Source organism: Silurus meridionalis, chromosome 12, assembly GCF_014805685.1.
Source record: "Silurus meridionalis isolate SWU-2019-XX chromosome 12, ASM1480568v1, whole genome shotgun sequence".
In the NCBI taxonomy this organism is placed as follows: Eukaryota; Metazoa; Chordata; class Actinopteri; order Siluriformes; family Siluridae; genus Silurus; species Silurus meridionalis.
In genome coordinates, this window is record NC_060895.1 from 11,230,678 (window position 1) to 11,251,484 (window position 20,807).

Below are 20,807 nucleotides of genomic sequence, written 5' to 3' on the forward strand. Positions count from 1 at the left end.
CAGGAAAAAAGCCTCTTGAATCTTAGAGAGTAGAGCAGATTGTGCTGAAAAAGCCTTTGTTGTTTATGTAACTCAGTCATTTACAACTCAATCTCCTTAACAGCATGAAGTTTTGACTAGGAGGCGTTAATTTGTCGTCATTTAATAAACTTTACTGTCATGCTGGTAACTGGACCTCACATTATATTAGTACAGTATATTAATTAGGGCTGTCAATCGATGAAAATATTAAATTCCGGTTATTAGCATGATTGTCATGATCGTGAGTTGTGAAAAATCTTGAGATTTTAATCACACATTTTTATCTGTTCTAAATGTACCTTAAATTAAAACTTAGTTTTAATACTCTAATCAACATGGCCATAAAACACAGTGGACCAACACCAGCAGATGACATGACTCCCCAAACCACCACTGACTGTGCAAACTGGACCTCAAGCAACTTGGATTCTGTGCCTCTCTTCTCTTCTTCCAGACTCTGGAATGCAACATTTTCTTTTATCTGATAAGATGACTTTGCCCCACTAAGCAACAGTCCAGTCCTTTTCATCCTTTGGCCAGGTAAGACACCTCTGATGTTGCCTCTGGTTCAGGAGTGGCTTGAGAAGGAATGTTGTAGACCATGGATACGTCAGTGCATGGTGGCTCCAGCTGCAGTCCACTCTTTGTGAATCTCCCCCAAATTCTTGAATGGCTTCGTTTCACCTTTTTCTTCCACATTATTTCCTTCAATTCAATTTTTCATTAATGTGCTTGCATTAATGTGCTTGGATACAGCACTCTGTGAACAATCAGCTATTTTACCTTTCGTGTCTTACCCTCTATGTGCAGGGTCTCAATGATCGTCTTCTGGACAACTGTAAAGTCAGCAGCCTTCCCCCATGATTGTGTAGCCTGAACCAGTCTAAGACACCAATTAAATGAGTCTCCAATATTGAACCTTTTCACAATATTAAAATTTTCTGAGATATTGAATTTTGGGTTTTCATTAGCTGTAAGCCATAATCATCAAAATTAAAAGAAATAAACATTAGAAATATATCAGTCTGTGTGTTATGAATCGATATAATATACAAGTTTCACTTTTTTTAAATTACTGAAATAAATCAACTTTTTAATGATATTCTAATTTATTGAGATGCATCTGTATATTTATTGTCAGCAAGGCAAGTATTTAAGGAGGGATTACAGAGACGTCAGAGAGCGCACCCTGTCTGTTTTCCTTATTTTACAAAAGCACCTCGTTTTTTATTATGAGTGTATATAAAAAGTAGACCATTTACAGATCTGAATGCTGTATTGCTTTTATTATGAGTAAAAAAAAACACAAAACGCGCTGGTGCGTTTGTTGATCCCAGATGGTTCATTGCGGGATGTGTGCATCATGGCAGGTTTTGGTGCTTGATTTGAGACTTGGTGCCTCAGTAAAATGTTTAATGATTAAAAATTTTTTATCGGTGGAGTTTATTTTATTTTATTATATCTGAGTAAAGAATCTTGAACAATAAAGAGTCTTGTGTTAAATGTTTTAATTTTGCCTATTTTGTTTATATTTATTTAATATATTAATACAAAACAAATTACTTGTTGTTACTTTATGAATGTATCCAGGCTGAACATCCACTATATAGAACACAAGCAGAGAAAAGATGATGATGATCAGGTTATCAGGACTCTCTTCTCAGTCATGTTTACTTTGCTGAATCCCTCTGTCCTATCCACGTTAGCCATAATTCTTGTTGTCATGTTCCTTGCTCATTGTTAGCTTTGTAAATTAGCCTTTTATCTGTGATGTGTGAGAGCTGATACACCAACGGTAGTTTGAAAAGCCATGCAATGACAGGAAATAGGTTGAAGAGCTGAAAACAGCAATTAGAAGAAAGAAATATTGATATTTCACTGAATATATAAAAACTAGTTGTGAGCCTGTTTTGAAAATGTAAAAAGTCGAATGTACAGATATTTGTGTAAAAATGTAATGAGTGAAAGTAGAAAGTTGTCTTAAAAAAGTGAAGTAAAGTACTGATACCAGAAAAGAGAGAGAGAGAGAGAGAGAGAGAGACTGCATTAACCTCTTCTTAATTACGATCTTTAGTGTCCTGTTGTTATGCAACATGACTGAGTAACTAAAGCCAAAGTACAATACAGTATTTAGCAGAGAGTGTGTAACTCATGTGCCATCTGAATCTGCTTTTCCAAGTCAGCAGGTTACAACATGTAGATGGTGAACTGTCTCTTTGCTGGTGGAAATAAAGGTAGAGTCTGGGGGTGACAGGATAATAATATTATTATTATTATTATTATTATTATTATTATTATTATTATTATTATTATTATTATTATTATTTGTAAAGTAGTATCAGCTGTAGTAGTAATCAAAGTTATCACTATATTTGTGTGCATTTGTGTGTGCTGTTTTCTCTTTTGTTGTTGTGTCCTCTTTTTGGTGGTCATTATTGGTGGTCATTGCCCTGGGCGTTGAAAGAGTTTTTGTACATCTAAAGCTTGATTTGTCTCTGTTATATCATATGCATCAATGCAGGTTGAAAATCATTGGACTTATTCTGGACACCTGCTTAAAGAAAAAGCACAGAACAAAGACATATAGTTACAGGCTATGTCTGAAACCTTATCAAGTACAAACACTGTTAAAAAACTGTTAGCTAGCTGGTCAGAATGTTCAGCTGCTACACAAAAGCATTGTTTATCTGTGGCTGTATCTCTGAAATATTCTAAATAGTATATCAGTATATTTAATGAGGAGGTGCCATATTTACACCCTTTTTGACATGCAGTTTGAAACACACATTAACATGCAGTCGCTCACAGTGTGGCTGGATGGTCTTTGCAGTCCTTGACATTTTCTGATAGACAAGGCAAGCCTGTTGTTCCTCTTCAGGCTGGGCCACTTTGATTAAAAAAATACAATAAAATCACTTTTAATCTGCTTTGTTCCCCCAAAACCTTTTGTTTATCACCTCCTTGGCTATTATGACATCCTCAGATGAAGCAAAGCTCAGAAAGGCAAAATTAATTGTTTTCACACACACACACACACGCACGCACGCACGCACGCACACACGCACGCACACACACACACACACAAATGTACTATTACTCACAGGTTTTTCTGCTTAATATAAACTTTGCACAAGTACACTTGGCTGCAGTATAAACTTGCCTTCTGTGTGTCCTTGTGCCTCTCAAATATTGAAAATCCAAAGCCTTTGGACTTCACAGTCTCATCAGTCGTTACACAGGCACTCAGCACACGACCAAGGACAAACGCAGCCACACAAATCATATCGCTTAAACATACATCACTTATGTGTTTCAAGTGCAAATCTCACGGTATTACTCAGATGTATATGTATTACTCATAACACCCTTATTTAGAGATCATTAGCAAACATGCTGAAGATCTCTTTTAGTTTTGTGCCATCCATTTATGTTTTCAGACAGGTTTCTGATTTTACATTTCATAGGTTTCACATTGGTACACTATTGCCTGTTGATTAAAAATATATATACATATATCTAAACAATCTTATTTATCCTGCTCATTGTCTCTGCTTAATTGCAGTAGGTTAAATATCAATATAGGAGTGCTGCTTTCAGTCCTGTAAAAGAGGTAAAGCTTTAAACAGTCATGAAAATAACCCTCCAAACTTTCAGTGACTTGATGTTCAGTGCAAATTGTCTTTTAACAATTAGAGATTATTTATTGAATTAACTAAATGTGTAGATCATTTTATTACTGACTTCTTATTTAATTACCAGAATGTATGGAACATATAATAATAATAATAATAACAATAATAACAATAATAGTTATAGTTATTATTATTATTATTATTATTATTATTATTATTATTATTATTATTATTATTATTATTATTGGCAGTAGTAGTGGTAGTAGTTATTTTCAAATTGGCCCTGATAGAGAAACAGTTCTTATTTGGCTCTGGGACTGGAATGAGGACACTCCTGTGCTAGAAATTAAAAATCATGTCATGTATAAATGATGTATGAGGAAGAGGGCTGATAGCACTTTCCTCTGTCATGTATAAATGAAATGCAGTTCATCACTGTCCAGTAGTGTGAGAGTGAGCTTAAAATGTTTGCTCCTCTCGATCACTGTCACCTGTTTGCTGCAAAACACCAGAGCTGCTCTGTTTTTATAATCAGTAGTGCCAGATTTTTGGTTCTTGATGGAAAAAGTGTCAAATATTTTCCAACCACTAAGACTTGATGTTTGGTCTTGCAGCCTTTTTTGTTCATGATGATTAAAAGGAAGCTTTTGAGGCTTTCTTGGATAAATGACTGGAAGTCCCTGTGCAAAGATTATAGATTTTAGGTAGACAATAGATTATAAATACATCTATTTCAAAAATTCTTCCCAAATGCCAGCAAAAAATGTCAGTAAAGTTTAAATTAAAAAGAAATACACAAACTAAAGGCAGTTGCATTTATGAACTACTTTTTGGGGATTCATCAAACACTTTGGTGCATTAGGGTTGCATTTTTGTATTTTATGATATTTTGTGCGTTAAAAAAAAAGAAGCAGCAAATCATTTAACCATCATAACACATACTTACACAACAGTTTCTTGTTGTGTAAAGAATTAATTTTCAGTAAGGATGGAAGGTATTGATACTTGTTATGACATTTTTTGTCAAGACATTTAAATGCTGCTAAAGTTCCACTGCAGTCTTGGATTCTGTCTTTGATTGAACACCAATGTTCTTCACGCTGAGCATCTCAGCAGAGATTTTGGGATAATGGGTGTCTCGATTATGCTTCAGAATAACTTTTGAAGGCAGTTGTCAAAAAGGCTAAGTTGTTATATTCTACCGCAATGTACAATTGTAGTCCACTACAGTATTTATTGCTCTTGAGACAATATAGGGAAACTGAAGATGATCTCAAATTCACCTTGATTTCGCTTTAAAAGCTTCAATTTCACACTCTTTCACATTTACTTTGAGGTTAAGATGTAAAGCCCCATTAGCCCCATTTATTAAATTCTGCAGAAAGAAGAGCTAAGTATTTTTTTAAAAAAAACAAGATGAAACACCACTGCTTCAGTTAAATAACTTTGTTATTCTTATGTGATCACTTGTGCTTGTTCAAAATTGCTCAAATGATTTGTAAACACAATTTGGACACTTTTTGACAACCTTGATAAAAATCATAGAGCTTTTTTTCTGTGCTTCTTTCCTTTTATAGAAGTCTTCCTTGTGATCTATCTGAGTACTGCCTTCTAACACTGAAAGTGAGATAGAGTGACAGATAGAGAGATGGAGTGAAAGGATTGAAAGTCTAAAAAGTGGAAAGGTACATTAGCAAAACTAGCTTAGAATGAAAGGCACAAAAGTCCTATATTTAGACAAATGGAGTAGAGATGGGTTGATATCAGACGGTCTTTAGATTACCCTCTGCCCTCTATGCCATCATTCACTTTAAATATCTCTGATAAGCTCAAATGAAAAGTTAGGGAGAAATAATAATTAAAAAAAAAACATTTAATGCAGATAGACTGTGGGTCTGGATTGCTAAGGCTCTGAATTGTTCTACTTCCTTTCACTCTCCTACATTGTTTTTTAAAAGACTGAGTCAACAGTGTGTTCTTTTCTGGAGGTGTTTTTGAATTTGGCTTGGAAGAAGAGGTCACTGAGCACCTTTGAAAAAGTCGACATGTCAGTCTCCCTGGTGTATTATTTATGCTCTACACAATAAGAAGAGCATCCTTTGCCTCTAGTCATTCAATTCTTATAATCCTGTTTTGTGTGTGTGTGTGTGTGTGTGTGTGTGTGTGTGTGTGTGTGTGTGTGTGTGTGTGTGTTAAAGGCTTAGCTAATTCTCTCTATCATTATCACTCTCACTTTCTTCCTTCTTCCCCACTCATGAACGATCAAGGCTCATTTTGAAGTGGGGAAAAAAGCTAGCTGTCATTACTGGAATACACTAATCAATGCGAACAGTGCATAAGGCAATATGAGTCAAACGCTTTGGGAAAAGCCGAGCACAAAGACATCTATGATGTGTAGCTCACTGCTGTATGTCAAAGTCATTCCATGGTTTCAAATGATTTCTTCACTGCAATCTTCATATCTGCTGTAAAAGCAGAGGCAGCATGTGGCTTGACATGGAAATTCAAACCAATTAAATTGTGACATGCATTTATCTAATTTAATCGCCATATTTATTGTTTACATTCAGAATGCCAAAATGTGTGTGAGGTTTAAATCTGTGAGGTTTTAAAGAGCATAATTCATTGCTGGGATGTAATATTTTGGATGGGTTTTATAGCAGTTCTTACTGCATCCAGCACTTTTTTTTATCCAGGATACAGAAGTCTTACAGCACATATCGTTGTTCAACCCTCTAATTCATACACTTGATTTGTCTTTGGCATCACCTGAAGCCTGAGAAGCCATGCTATTATATGAAAATAAGTCCTGAAGACTTTGGGCAAAAAAAAAGAAATGTTAATGATGTTAATTAATGTTGTGATGGTTGTTTAGTTCTTTCACTGTATTTTGACCATTTGACTCTTTCAAAACATATTTATAAATCAAATTGCTTAAAAGTGTACTGAAGACTACAATCGAATATGCAATAGAAAGAAAAACAAAGCCTGCTCCCTGGTCCATGGAAAAAGATTCAAATGTAGTTCACAGTCATTTAAAAGTCAAATGCGGTCAGCGGAGAGTAGAAAACTGAGAGATCTTTGAACGCACAGTGGAGCCAGTCTGTTTATAGAGAAGCTGTTCTAATGGTGCAAATCAAAACCCAAAGCATCTCGATCTGTCCCTCACATTTGCATGCTGGAGCTGATGTTTTATTTTGCCTGCAGTGTTTGGGGCTTTTGAACTTTTGAATCTCGTCTGGAAAATATGCCACTTTAGGACTGATACAGAGTGCATAGAAGTTAATGTAGCATTTATACTGTATCATATACCATTCAGGTTAAACTAGGGGAAAACTTGATTTAGAATAATTTCAGCAATTCTAATCTTATCAATGTTGTAACAATTAATAACGAATTATAAGCAAAATGATGACGGAGTATGCTGAAAAAGACCTGCGTTTTCAATGATGGAGTGGTGTAGTACAGAAACTTTGTGATTTTTCATGAGTACACTGTAGTTCTAAATAAAAAGGGATTTTCTTTTGGTAAATGTAATTGTGCAAGTGTGCAAGTATTATTTTACATCGTTTGGTAGACACTTATATCCAAAATGACTAACAGTGCAGTTGTCTATAATTTATACAACTAAGCAGTAGAGAGTTAAGGGCTTTGTTCAAGGGCCCGGCTGTGACAGCTTGGTAGTGCTGGGATTTTAACTCACGACCTTCTGATCAAAAGTACAACACTGTGCTACCACTTCTCATTCACTTCATCATTTCAATTTAGATAATACTAGGAAATAATATGACTAAATAATATCTCAGTTTAGGTTACAACCACCCAACTATTTTCTAACCCTGTACATGACTCAGACCTAAAAACAGACCTAAAAGCTAATTTGTATCTGCTTTCTTATTGCATGCACAGTGTATGTTGAGGAGTTAGAAAAATGCAAGATGATATTGCTGCAGCTGTAAGACACATACATTAATTAATTATGCAGTTCTAATGGTGATTCAGGCAATAGTTAGTACAGTGGTACCCCGCTTATCGACCGGCTCGGACATCGACCTTTTCGCTTAGTGAACAGTTTTTTAACCGAAATTTGCGCCCGCTGAATGACCAAATGCCCGCTTATCGACCTTTTTTTACCCCGACCCACATAAATCATTTTTTTTTGTTACTTTTGTAATGTTTTTAATTTATACTTTTTACTGTATTATTGTCAGAAATCCACCTGCCCTTCGGCGGCTGTCAAAACCCCCGCTTTCCCTGAAGCCCCCGGCTTAAATATTGCACACCTGGGGCTCATTATTCACTCATCCCCAGCTCCTATATAAACCCCTCATTCACCCACACTCCTTGTCAGTTATTTTTGGTATGTGAAGGTGTTTGGTGCATGTTTGTCTGAGGTTTCCCTGTCACACGTATTCCTATACGTTTCTTCCTTTCCGGACTCCACGCACTCTCCACGGCTGCGCTTTCTTTCCAAAGCGCACCCCGGATTACCTTTTTCCTCCCGTGCGTTCGCCCGTGGACCTCGCCCCACCAGGGTGTACCACGGATATCTCTCTCTCATTTGTCGAGATTCTATGGACTGCCGTGTGTGTGTGTGTGTGTGTGTGTGTGTGTGTGTGTGTGTTTTGTGTTAAACTCTCTGTGTTTTCATTAAACCAAAGCGAACTGTGCTCCGGCTTTGCCTCCGCTCATTATGCTGCATAACAATTATATACAGTTTTATTTATGTACCTGTATTAATACTGCTAAAAACAGGGCAAAACATTTTAATAAATGGGTATCGGTGGAGGTCGGGAACGGATTAATTGGTTTTTCATTATTTCTTATGGGATAATTACATTTGCTTTTCGACCTTTACGCATTTCGACCGGTTTTAAGGATTCGGATTAAAGTCGATAAGCGGGGTACCACTGTACTATTATTTTTCTTCTTGTATGAGTTTTTTGTAAAATTTTTCATTTAGTTTCCGTTTCCATTTAGATTAAGGGCCTCTTTCTGTTGTCGACAGCCTTCATGTGCTATTTTGCTTGAATATGACTGACAGGCTGGATTCTGATTTGATTATATCTATGCATTGGAGTCTCTCTTTTTCTTTCTTTCTCTCTCTCTCTCTCTCTCTCTCTCTCGCTCTCTCACTCTCTTATAAACCACACATTACTTTTTGTGGAAATTATACTCTTCTCAACACTTCAACACTCAAGAGTTGAAATGTCAGTTCAGTTTGCTGTGAGAGATTATCTTTTTTCTGGCCATATGTCTCTGATTCTCTACACAGGACTTAGCAATTTGCAGTGGTTGCTGAAACTGTTGCTGAGAACTTGTTGTGGGTACAGTGACAAACATCCCACACAACAAAAAACTAATTTCAGGGACCTTCACCACCACCACCATGTTGTGGTCCCTAAATAGGAGACCCAAAGCTGTTTGATATGATTATGACCCAGTACACAAAGCGAGCTCCATGTAGATATGGTTTTCATGGGTTAGAGTGGAACATCTTGAGTGGCCTGCTACAAAGCTCTGGTCTTAACCCTACTGAACACTTTTGATATGAACTGAAATACTGACTGCACCCCAAGCTCCTCACTGTACATCATCTTTTCAGACGAGTGGAGGTTATTATAACAGAAATGGGACTACATGTGGAATGGGATGTTCAAAATATACACACAAATCTGGTCAGGTGTCCACAAACATTTGTCGTTAAATAAAATGTGTGTACTATAATAATATTATATTACATTATTAAAATATTACATGTATTATTGAGCTCATAGAGTTTTTTATTTTTTTGCAACTTTAAGCAGTCCACAGAGAGTTTGTTTCATCATGTAGGATTTCAGTAGAGTATATTCTTTATTGCTAGACAGCAAGTTTAAATAACATTAGCTATGCTAATAAACAAATGACACCTGTTAAACTCACCTCATTCATTCTTCATTTATCACATGACAGGCAAATGAAAAGTCACAGTTACAAACAGTATAGCGAACAACTGTCTGTATTTTTGACACACTTTTTTTTTATACATTTAATAAATTTTTTTATAGTTTGATTTGGCGTGCATTGTATATTGTACATAATTAATAAATGAAAGTGGTACACTAAATTAATAGATGATGAGACAGAGAGAGAGAGAGAGAGAGAGAGAGAGAGAGAGTCAGCTGTAAAACCCTTCCACAAAGAAAACTGAAAGGTCTAGTTAACAAAACGAGACCAATCAAGATATGTTCACTTTCTCTTATAGATTTGGTCTGCCATTAGAATTTTTTTGATGTCTCTTTTATTTTCTCTCTTTCTCTCTCTCTCTCTCTCTCTCTCTCAAAAAAGGAGATTCCCAGAATTTTCCCGGCGAGTTGGGATGTAAACGCTGCTGTTTTAGTAATGAGAAAGAGCTATTAGGGTGGAAATGATGCATTGTGAGGAATCAGCACAATGCAGCCTCCTGAAGGGTGCATGATTAGATCTCACCAGGTGACAGTGGCGGTGATTCATTTTGCCCACCACTTTGTCAGATCAACTCGCTAAAACACGCCACGTGATGAATATCTACTTCTATTAGCCGACCATGGGAGAAGAAAATGTGCAAATAAAAAATCACAAAGAGATAAGCTTTCTTTTTCTTTGCGTCTTGATTTGCAACCCAGCATTTTCACAGTACATCAAGGGTGCGTTTTCATTTCTTTTGGTAGTTTTTGCTCACTTTGAGAAAATGAGACACATTAGTCCCGACAGTGAGCCTGCTATCTGAATAATATGGGTTAAAAAGACATTGGCTTAATAATATGTGATTTTAAGGTTAGAAAATTCTTTGCAGTGTTTAGCTGTCAATAAAATATGTATATATATATATGTATATATGTGTATATATATATGTGTATATATGTATATATATATATATATATATATATATATATATATATATATATATATACATATATATATATATATATATATATATGTATATATATATATATATATATATATATATATATATATATATATATATATATATATATATATATATATATATATATATATATATATATATATATATATATATATATATATATATATATATGTATATATATATATGTATATATATATATATATATATATATATATATATATATATATATATATATATATATATATATATATATACATACATACATACACGTGAAAAATATGAGCTCTCAGAAATTTATCCAAATTTGTGGACTGGATATGTCTTACTCTTCCAGTGACTGTAGCTAAAGAAGAGAGGAGCCTTAAACTATTCAATGGGGAGACATTGGGTCATGGTGTGGTTCCCCCAGGGCGTCATTCAAGCTAGAACCGCCATTGCTTTTGGTGGTATCTACTCAGCGCAAACATACAGTTTAGCATCAATTTAACAGCAAGCAGAACATTTGGAGAGAAATAAATGATGGAAGAAACTCCTGACTTCTACTTGCCACAACACCCGTGGCCTTATTTGCGCAAGTTTTTGAAAGTTTTTGAAAAGAAGGTTTTGGGCTCATGATCATAAATTTTAGATCAATCAATTAATATCATTCTATTAATAGATCGATGTGCTAAGAGCAACATTAGAGTCTTTTTACATAAACTAAGTTGATTAAGCAAAGATTCTTATGATAAAAATAATAATAGGAACATTATAACCATAATAAATCATAGTACTTGGATACTTAAATACATTTGAAGCCAAATACTTTTGTACTTTTAATCAAGTGAAATTTTAAAGGGGCACTTTTACTTTTACTGGAGTAATATTTTACCTACTGTATCTCTACTTTCACTCAAGTACATGCTTTGTCTTCTTTGTCAACCACTGCTGACTGTGTTTAATCCAAACCATAATAAATAGCAAAATGTAGACCTATAAATAATGGCAGTTTGAACTGAATGTATTCTAATGGCTTATTCTAATAAGTTCAGGAATTTAAGTTCAATGGCTCCAATAAATAGCCAACATTGCACATATTTAATGTGCATGTAATGTGTCTAATATCTGGATACTTTCTGATCACAAAAAAAAAAACAGGAATATGTAAATAATTACACTATAAAGTCTATAAATGCTAAATATTTGAGAGACCCTGGTTTGGGGGTGTGGTTTAAAAGACTAATTAAAAAAAAAAAACCCTTTGGCCAAATTTATTAACTATATATTTTCTGTCCCATTCAGGTTACTTAATGGATGGGAAGATGGCAGCCACTCAGAAAGGTGACTCTCTAGACATAGATGACAAACATGGCATATTCCACAGCACACCAGACACAATTAAAGAATCTCCCCTGGTCACTACAGCCCCACCCTTCTCTGACCTTAACCACCACCTTCGGTTTCAAACTATTGCTCCACCTGATACACGCTATCAGAGCCAGGAACAGTTCAAAGAGAGCAGAGGTGTGGACCATCATCTCTTCAAGTCTCTATCAGCTCAACGAGTTCCTCATAAGGATGCAGTGCCATTCTCAGAGGTGGTTACAGGGGCTTTCTCTAGGCATGCTACAAAACTCCCTGCTGGGAGCCTACAGTGGAGTGGAGCTATTGGAGAAATCCAGAGGCAAAGCTCAGAGGAAATGTCCACTGAATCACTGACCACCAGCATCATGCCAACTTCCGCGCCACCTCCCTGCCAAACAGTTCCTGAAGAACAGTTAAGACATCCATATGCAGCAAACACAGAAGACAGAAAGGGTATTACAACACTGGTGATGAGAGAAGTGAAGGAAGTATTAAGGACTGGACAGAGACACAAGGGTCCTACCACTGATGCAAACAAAGTGACACTGTCTGTATCTGGGGATCAGGATGATGAGACTACCACAACCACTATTTTCACCACCACTATTATTACCACAATACAGACTCCAGGTAAGACCGCAATGTCACAACAAAATGTTATAAACATGCCACTCAAGAGCATTGGCCAGAAGTTCTCTAATATTTGGGCTACAAATAAGGTAAAGGGATAAAGGACAGAATTTTTTTTCCCTCTGTCACCATGCTAATGTTAAAGTGTCACTTGCAGTCTTTTAGTATGATCAAAGCAGCCTGTCATAATGAATAAAGGTTTGAACCACAAAATATGACAACATACAGTAGATACTTACATGATCTATCTGGGAAAGTACTATTGTTGGTTTGAGTTAAGTTAAACACTGATCTACATAAGATAACATATCATATATAGCTATATATGCTATATAAGATAATCCTATGGCTCAATGAGCAAAAATTTCCATAATCACATTTGAAAATATAATGGATTCTTTCCAGAAGAATGAGGGTTGATGTAACAGCAAATAGAGGCTAAATGTGAAATGGGATGTTTATAAAGCACAAACTTTAGCTTCTATATTATATGCATATATAGGGATAATTGATTTCCATAATGATGGTGCATGCACTATTAGTGTAGAAGTAAGTATATAAAGCTGCACAGAAGCATGACATTTCTCCAACTCCTGGAGGCTAAATGGGATTTAGAAGAGGACTTTAGGAAACAATGGGATGTGTGCATCTCAGTATGAAGCCAGGTAGCAAACACTCTTGTAGTGTGCCCAGGTGTATTGAGTCAGATGGTGTCAGGGCAGCGTGAGCCTCGGTCATACACCCATGGCTCCAGCAGGAATATCTCTTACAAGTAGCAGCTCTCAACTCAAAATGAGATAAAAGGGGCAGTGAAGTGGAAAGACCTAAAGGTGACTGGAAAATGCTCTACCCAGTCACTGCACCTGAGCCACACACACACACACACACACACACACATACACACAAACACACACTCACACATACAAACTGCAAAAGAGAAAAACAGTCTTTGTTGGATCTGCAGGAAATGAGAAGCCCAGAAAATATAATCAAGATAGGAAGATAGTGGGACTGAAGTGAAGTGGAAGGAAGAGGAAGAGTGTCCGTTTCTGATGTGATCTTTTTTTCTGTCTTGCTTTCAATAGCTCCGTGCAGCATCAATTTCACAGCACCAGGGGGCTATATAGAGACACCACCACAAGGCAGCTGTGACTACTCCAACTTTGACTGCACATACACCATGACTGTCTATAAGGGCTACGGGGTGGAGATTCAGGTTTGAGCTCTTTATAATGTCTTTGTTATTCTTATTATGGATCTCTCATAATACCCAATGCACAATTTGGAATGCATAGTGCAGATCACAGCTAGATTAGGATGAACCCTTTAAGACTCCAAACATCTTTTTGCTTACAAAACAGCAGGTTCCTGAATAAGTGTAAGGATTAGATATAAGCTAATGGCATGGCCCAGCTATATAATATTAGGCTTTTGCACCCATGTCCGTTCTCAGGTGTAGATTGTACACTTATATGGCCATAACTATCAGGATCTTGCCAATCAAAATCAACTGTCTGTACCACAAAGTATATGTATGTGTACTGTGTACTTTTTATCAGTTGATGTTCCAGTGGGCGTGCAAACCTTTCAAGTAAGCATTTTGGAGTACCACGTAGATTGAAAATAACCTAATAAAAAATGAGTTGTAGTCTCAGCTTTAGGATATTTTCACACCTATTAGTTCACTTGCAGATTTTAAATCTGGGTGAAATTGATTTTTTTGCTAATTGATTTGGGTAATTTACCAATCCAACAGCACAATGGGCTTATGGGCATGTAGGAGAGCCTGTGGCTGAAAAATCACCTTGGTAAAACCTTTGACAAGTGTGCATAAAATGCTCATAAATCACCTACACAGAGTGCAGTGAAGATGAAGTGCTCAATAAATCATTAACTAGTATAAACAACTAGTAAAAAACACTTTTTGTGCCACATCTAGCAATTACTGGATAGTTTTTTTTTTTCTTTCAGTCCAAGTATATCTTAGAAAGCTTTCATTTGCCTCAGTTCACATAGAGTAAAGATGTTGCAACGAAACAAACAAACAAAAAATAGCAGCTTACAAAACAAAAATATATTAAGTCCACTTTTTTGGAATGGTTGATTTAGGATGTATTTACTTTTGTAAGGTAGAATCAGAGATTGCTTGGAGTTGGACCAAGATCTAAACCAGGGGTGTCCAATCTTTTCCACAAAGGGCAGGTGTGAGTGCATGTTTTCATTCCAACCAAGCCACATCAGATTCCACCTTCTTAGATCTTCATTTTCAATGAACCACCAGATGTGGCCCTTGTTTGGTTAAAATGAAAACCTTCACCCCCTTTGTGAAAAGGATTGGACACCATTGATCAAAACAATGTATAGAACTATTAGACATTTCAGAAGCCTGACTTTCAAGACAACACTATTTCCTGGTTGCAAAAAAAGGAAACATTGCCTGTGATTGCTAATTGTGAGTGCAAAATCTCATGCATATGACTATATATATATATATATATATATATATATATATATATATATATATATATATATATATATATATATGATAGTTCTCTCGTTGGGATCTCCTTTGTCCTCATGATTGAGTCTAACTCCCATCTTGCTAGCTGCATAAAATATACAATGCACATTACAATGCTGACCCTCTGTTGCCTAATGTGTTGGGCAATGGAAATGATATATGGAATTACAAAGTACTAAATCATTGTCAGTGACGGCACAACACAAATTCTGTGTCCTTTATATTTCTCTCTGGTTACCTAGGATAATATATAAATACCTCTATCCTCCTCTCTCTTTTCCTGCAGTTATTCTGAGTGACTAATATGTAAGGAAGCTGCAGAGTTCCCCCTTAATTAATTGCTTATGGATTATCTGTCCTTGCCTTTTGTTTGTTTATGGCATTTCTAATACCATCCTGTTAACCTGTCTCTCAAGTGACTCTTAACTAAATTAAAGCAGCCACTTTCTCCCACTGATAGACAAAAATGATGTTTTGTTCAGACAGTCGTTCAGAGAGCGATTTGCATTCTTGTTGCTGCTCAATACCTCATTCATCTGTTTGGTCAAATCAGTCTCTTAAAGCCCTAGCTAAGCATTCCTGTGATCTGGAAACCTTTTGGAAGGCTGAGTAATCTCTGTTTTGAGGACTCTGGAGGAGCTGGCGACCTGCTGTGGATTGTAAAGAAAGGGGATTTAAGTGGATTTAAAATATATCTGTCATTTAAGTTTTGCTAAAATGTATTTACGTTGAGGTTCATTGTAAATGGATATTCATATTCACCACCACACTTGAGGTGAAACTCAAATATAGTTTATCCAATTCACCTTTTTAGCAGAAAGTAATACCATTTCTTTAGATAGATGTATTAAATAATGCTTCCGACCACTGATGTTTAAACAAAAAAAATATAAATAAATGTGAAAACTCATATGAGCCTAATTGTTTGTTTCAGGTGCTTTCGAATGTATTATGCTTTCTTTCTCAACGTCCCCAGCTGTGTTTTACACATTTCAGCTTGCTGTGCTTTTGTCTGAATGAAAGACGAAGAAATAAATTTAAAGGAAGAATCGAGCAGTAGACTAGTGCAGACCACAAAATATATATAAAATAAATCTACCAGATTGAAAGAGAGATCTATATGTTGTCTTCTAAAGCTTTGAGTGGCACATAAGTATTGATTGAGGGTCAATATTCTCAACTGCCCTGGCCTGAGTGGTCTACCAAATCAGTTCAATTAAATATGGTTATATCTCCAGCCTCAATCATAGCAGATAGCAGCAATTGATTGTGAGTCATTTGTCATACTGGAAATTTCATGACACAGAGGTGAACAGTTAGGGGACTCATAACTTTCTGGCTTGTAAATGTTGATCGCCTGTCAGTAGATGGGGTTTTAGCTGAAATTTTAATTTGCACAAATCACTAAGTCGAGGGATATAAATTATTTTGCATCTAGATCTGCGAAAAGTGTGATTTAAATGAATATTAAACAAATTATTAATGTTTAAAGCTAAAGCTGCTAAACATGCCCCAAATACAAATGTTTTATGTGTAGAAAAAAACAGTACATTGAAATAGAAAATATAGACATGAAATTCACAAAGAATTTGTCTGGGAAATGCTGGTTATGTATGTATATGTATAAGTATGCAATGGACATTCTGTTGCAGCTGTGATTAGCAATTGTAGAACATACAGTGGGACCAATGAATCTCAACTAATAGCATCATGTCAATGAACTGGGCTCATAATATTTAATATGTGTGAGAAGATATGCAGGGACATAGGAGCCATTTGACCAAATACAGCAATATGCTTATGCCTCTGGCAATAAGAGATGACAAGACTATCTACTTACATCTCAAGGACATGCTAATTGAAAGAGGCCAAGGGATTAAAATGTCTGTCCTTGTTCTTGGGACAGAGTAGCAACAATATTGAGGTCTGATATTGATGAGGCCACAGTCAGCAAAACATGACTTTGCTTGACTTTGTACCTCTGTAACATTTCCAACAGGACCCACACACCTTTCTGCAGCATTCCCCTTATAACCTGAGTTTGTTACTCCTTACACTTTTCATCAAAAGACTTTGGAAATACCATGTCAAAATTCTGACAGTTAAACTGACATAAATTTGAGACTAGGAATATCGAGTTCTTACATTGAGGCTTGTGATACAGAGACTGCAGCTGTGACATGAGATGAAACAGACTCATGCAGTTTGGGGGTGGGGTGGGGGTCGGGGTGTTTGGAAGAGATTAATTTATTTAGAGAGGAAGTGTGGATTTTAACTGAGCAGGTAAAGGAGCAGGGACTAACCGAGGCATGGAGGAGAGAGCAAGCCTTGTCACTGGACTTGTGGAGCATGGCGTATAAATAAAAGTTGGCTAACGTGACAGTAGGGACAGAACAAGCCTTGAGATTGATAGAAAATAAGAAAGAAAAGGCCTTTGAGTAATCATGATTAAAGATCAGGGCCTGTGAGTAACACTGGGAGGAGAACAAGGTCAGACACTAAATAAATATTATAGAATAAGAGTTTAAAAGCTCATGGGTAACTTTCTTGAATAGAACAAGTTCACTAACTTGGATGGTTCGGAATTTGTACCTCCAGAGATCTTCATCAGAAGCAGAGCAGATTTCTAAGAAGCTGCTGTTGGTACATGGTTCTCAGAAAATCTGTATAGGAGCAGGCTTACAGGCTTGGGTTCTTGAAAGCCTATGTAAGACTAGGTCCCTTGGATACTATTGTTTGGAGCAGGTTCCTGCTGACGGTTGTAATAAAAAGAACATGTTTGGGGCAGGTTGCAGGTTGAGGCCGCAGGCTTACAGTCTGCTGTTTCGATCTCCAAATATACCATTCACAGAAACCCTTGTATTTGCTGAGGAGAATATTAAATACTATGCAGTAGATAAAACCTTTTGGTTTTTACTGCCATCGGTTTAATGAATATCATTTACACAATCTGGGTCATTTCATTAGTCATCTTATATCATTTGATACATTTCCTGCAAACATTATCTGGACTTAATGCTATGTTGATCTGATTTACTCCACATGCAGTTTCTGTTGCATCCTATTGTTCAGAACTGAGATACTTGATAACTACAGCTGCTGTAATTTCATCTTTCTTTTAAACTCACACATTATTCTAAAGATAGAAGAAGGGAAAACAAGGCTTTATTTATTGCCTGTCATAGCTTTTCTGTTACCGCTGCCCTCTGTTCTGACACAGTTTTTAGAACTTTAATGGAGACTTCACAAGAGGCACAGTTTTTTAGACAAAGTGCTCTGATAAGTTAAATGCATGGCACTTCTAATTCCATAATAATGTTATCCCTTCCAGAGTGGGACATATCGTGGCAGTTTCAGAGAGGAGCTTAATCTTTTAGAGATTTTAAGACCCAAAGCAGTACAAACTATAACAGGCCAGGGAAGGATTTAGGCTAAACTCATTTGAATATCAGCTCAGCAGCATAGTAGTGCAATGAGGTTATGTTAGTGGCCAGGTCCCTACAGTAGCCTTTTTTAAAGCTACAAAGTCAAACCTTTAACAAGCAGGTTAATGTGGAACTGTTCACCCCTATATGAGCGGTAAGTACTGTCAGTCAAAAGAACGATTTTTTTTTATTTTAAAGCTTAGTTTAAAATGTTTTACACCTCCATTTTTGATGCTGACTCTGGCTTGACGGGAAATTAGAACAGAGGTTAAATGGCCAGAAGTTCTTTACAGAGATGTGACAGACAAAACACTACTACTTAACCTATCTGTGAAAGCAAGCTGTCCCTCTGTTGTGTCTTCTATTTTTATACAGTCAATGGTGTTCATGAACTGGTACTGCTACAGTCTGGTGTCATTAACTTTAGCTGTTCCAAGTCCATTGATATTAGATAAAAGGTACGCGTAAGTACTAGTACTAGTTTCTATATTTTGCCCAATTGTTGTTTACTATACCTATTTTACCTGGGTGTTACTATTTTTAGGAATGCTTAGAATTTCTAGGTGATTGGAATTTATTAGTCTGCCTGCCAAAAAATCGCAATAGCTCTTCATAGACTACAGGTCTTTTAATCAGGAAAAATAGCAGAGTATAAATACTCCTCCCCAACCTTAGTTTTTAATTTTGCATACAATGTTGAGGAACAATCATTCTTAGAATTTTAATGTCATTCAAACTATTTGCTTTTTACTTTTTTATATTTTAAATAATTGTACTTTCAAATGCTTTTGTGTGTGTGTGTGTGTGTGTGTGTGTGTGTGTGTGTGTGTGGTAATTTTTAATAATCCAGTCAAGTGAAAAGCTTGTCAAGTATTTTTTTTCTTTTTAGTTTCAGTTCTCTGTAACTGGTATCGTATGAAGTCAAGTGTGTCAGAGAAGTATATGAGGGTGGTGCAGTACATGTATGAGGACAGTGTGACAGCAGTGAAGTGTGCAGTGAGAACGACAGACTGGTTCAAGGTGGAGGTGGGACTGCATCAAGGATCGGCTCTGAGCCCTTTAATGTTTGCAGTGGTGATGAACAGGTTGTCGGACAGTGCAAAGTAATGGAGAGTGTGTTAGTGAAGTGAAGAAAAGAGTGCAGGCAGGACTGTGGTGAGACCTGCGATTTTGTATAATTTAGAGACAGTGGCATTGATTTAAAGACAGGAGGTGAAGCTGGAGGTAGCAGAGCTGAAGATGTTGAGGCTTTCGTATGGAGATGACAAGGATGGACAGGATTAAAAATTAATTTATTAGAGGGACAGCGCATGTAGGACGTTTTGGAGACAAGGTGAGGGAGGCGAGATTAAGATGGTTTGGACAGGTGCAGAGGAGGGACATGGGGTATATCGGTAGTTGAATGCTGAGGATGGAGCCACGAGGAACGAGGAAAAGAGGAAGGCTAAGGTGGAGGTTCATGGATGTGGTGAGGGAAGACATGCAGGTAGTTGGGTTGAAAGAGGCAGATGTAGAGGACGGGTAGAGGGGGGTATGATCCGCTGTGGCGACCCCTAATGGGAGAAGTCGAAAGACGAAGAAGAAGAAGAAGATTGTCAGAATCCCAACTCTTCTCAGACTGTTGAGGGCCACTGATTCACCCTCATCATTTCACCCTCATGATCCCATTTATTGCCTGTAGAACTGGTTACTGCATTTATGCTCTTTACCCTGGCACTTTGAACCCAACACCATTAAATGCACATTATTTCCACTGGGTGTTTTGTAACTTGTTATTTGACCAAGTAAAATAATACACCTGGTTATACCTGTATATATTGTGTGTGTGTAGGTACAGAAAAAGAGAATATACACTGTCCGTATAAAAAATGTACCTATTAATACCTAAACATCTATAAATGTACATTCAACAAAAAAGATCAAATTTGCAACCGTCTATTAAAACTTTTTCCAGTAAATAGACTCTGTGACCCTGTATAATCATTTCTATTCTTATATAAATGTTTATGGCCCTTTAATAAAATAATAAGACAAGTAATAATGATATTAAACATTAAATTACTACTGGATGGGCAGGATGTTAAATACTCTAATAATCAGAATACTATACAGAAGTAGATCAGTAAAATCTGTATGTCTTTCAGTAGAATCAGATTGGAATCCTTAGACTCTGTCTTTTCTATCACTATAATGAACTCTACCAGATGTTAAATTGTTTGCCTTTACTTGCAGTAAAGGGTCATGTCAGCTCAGGAAAACCTGCAGTTTCCAGTATTATATATGCTTTTCTTATGCTGAAACACATATAGGGTGGGGTTTCAGGA

At 36.4% G+C, this 20,807-nt stretch overlaps 1 protein-coding gene across 8 annotated transcripts in view; it reads left to right on the forward strand.

Moving 5' to 3' along the window:
• Nucleotides 1–20,807, forward strand: part of sez6b (seizure related 6 homolog b) — a 159,372-nt gene that overhangs the window by 75,520 nt on the left and 63,045 nt on the right. For all 8 annotated transcript variants that reach the window (XM_046862682.1, XM_046862680.1, XM_046862679.1 and 5 more), the window contains exons 2-3: nucleotides 11,845–12,537; nucleotides 13,623–13,753. In XM_046862682.1, the coding sequence (XP_046718638.1) occupies nucleotides 11,845–12,537; nucleotides 13,623–13,753 (824 nt within the window). The remainder of the gene's footprint in view (nucleotides 1–11,844; nucleotides 12,538–13,622; nucleotides 13,754–20,807) is intronic.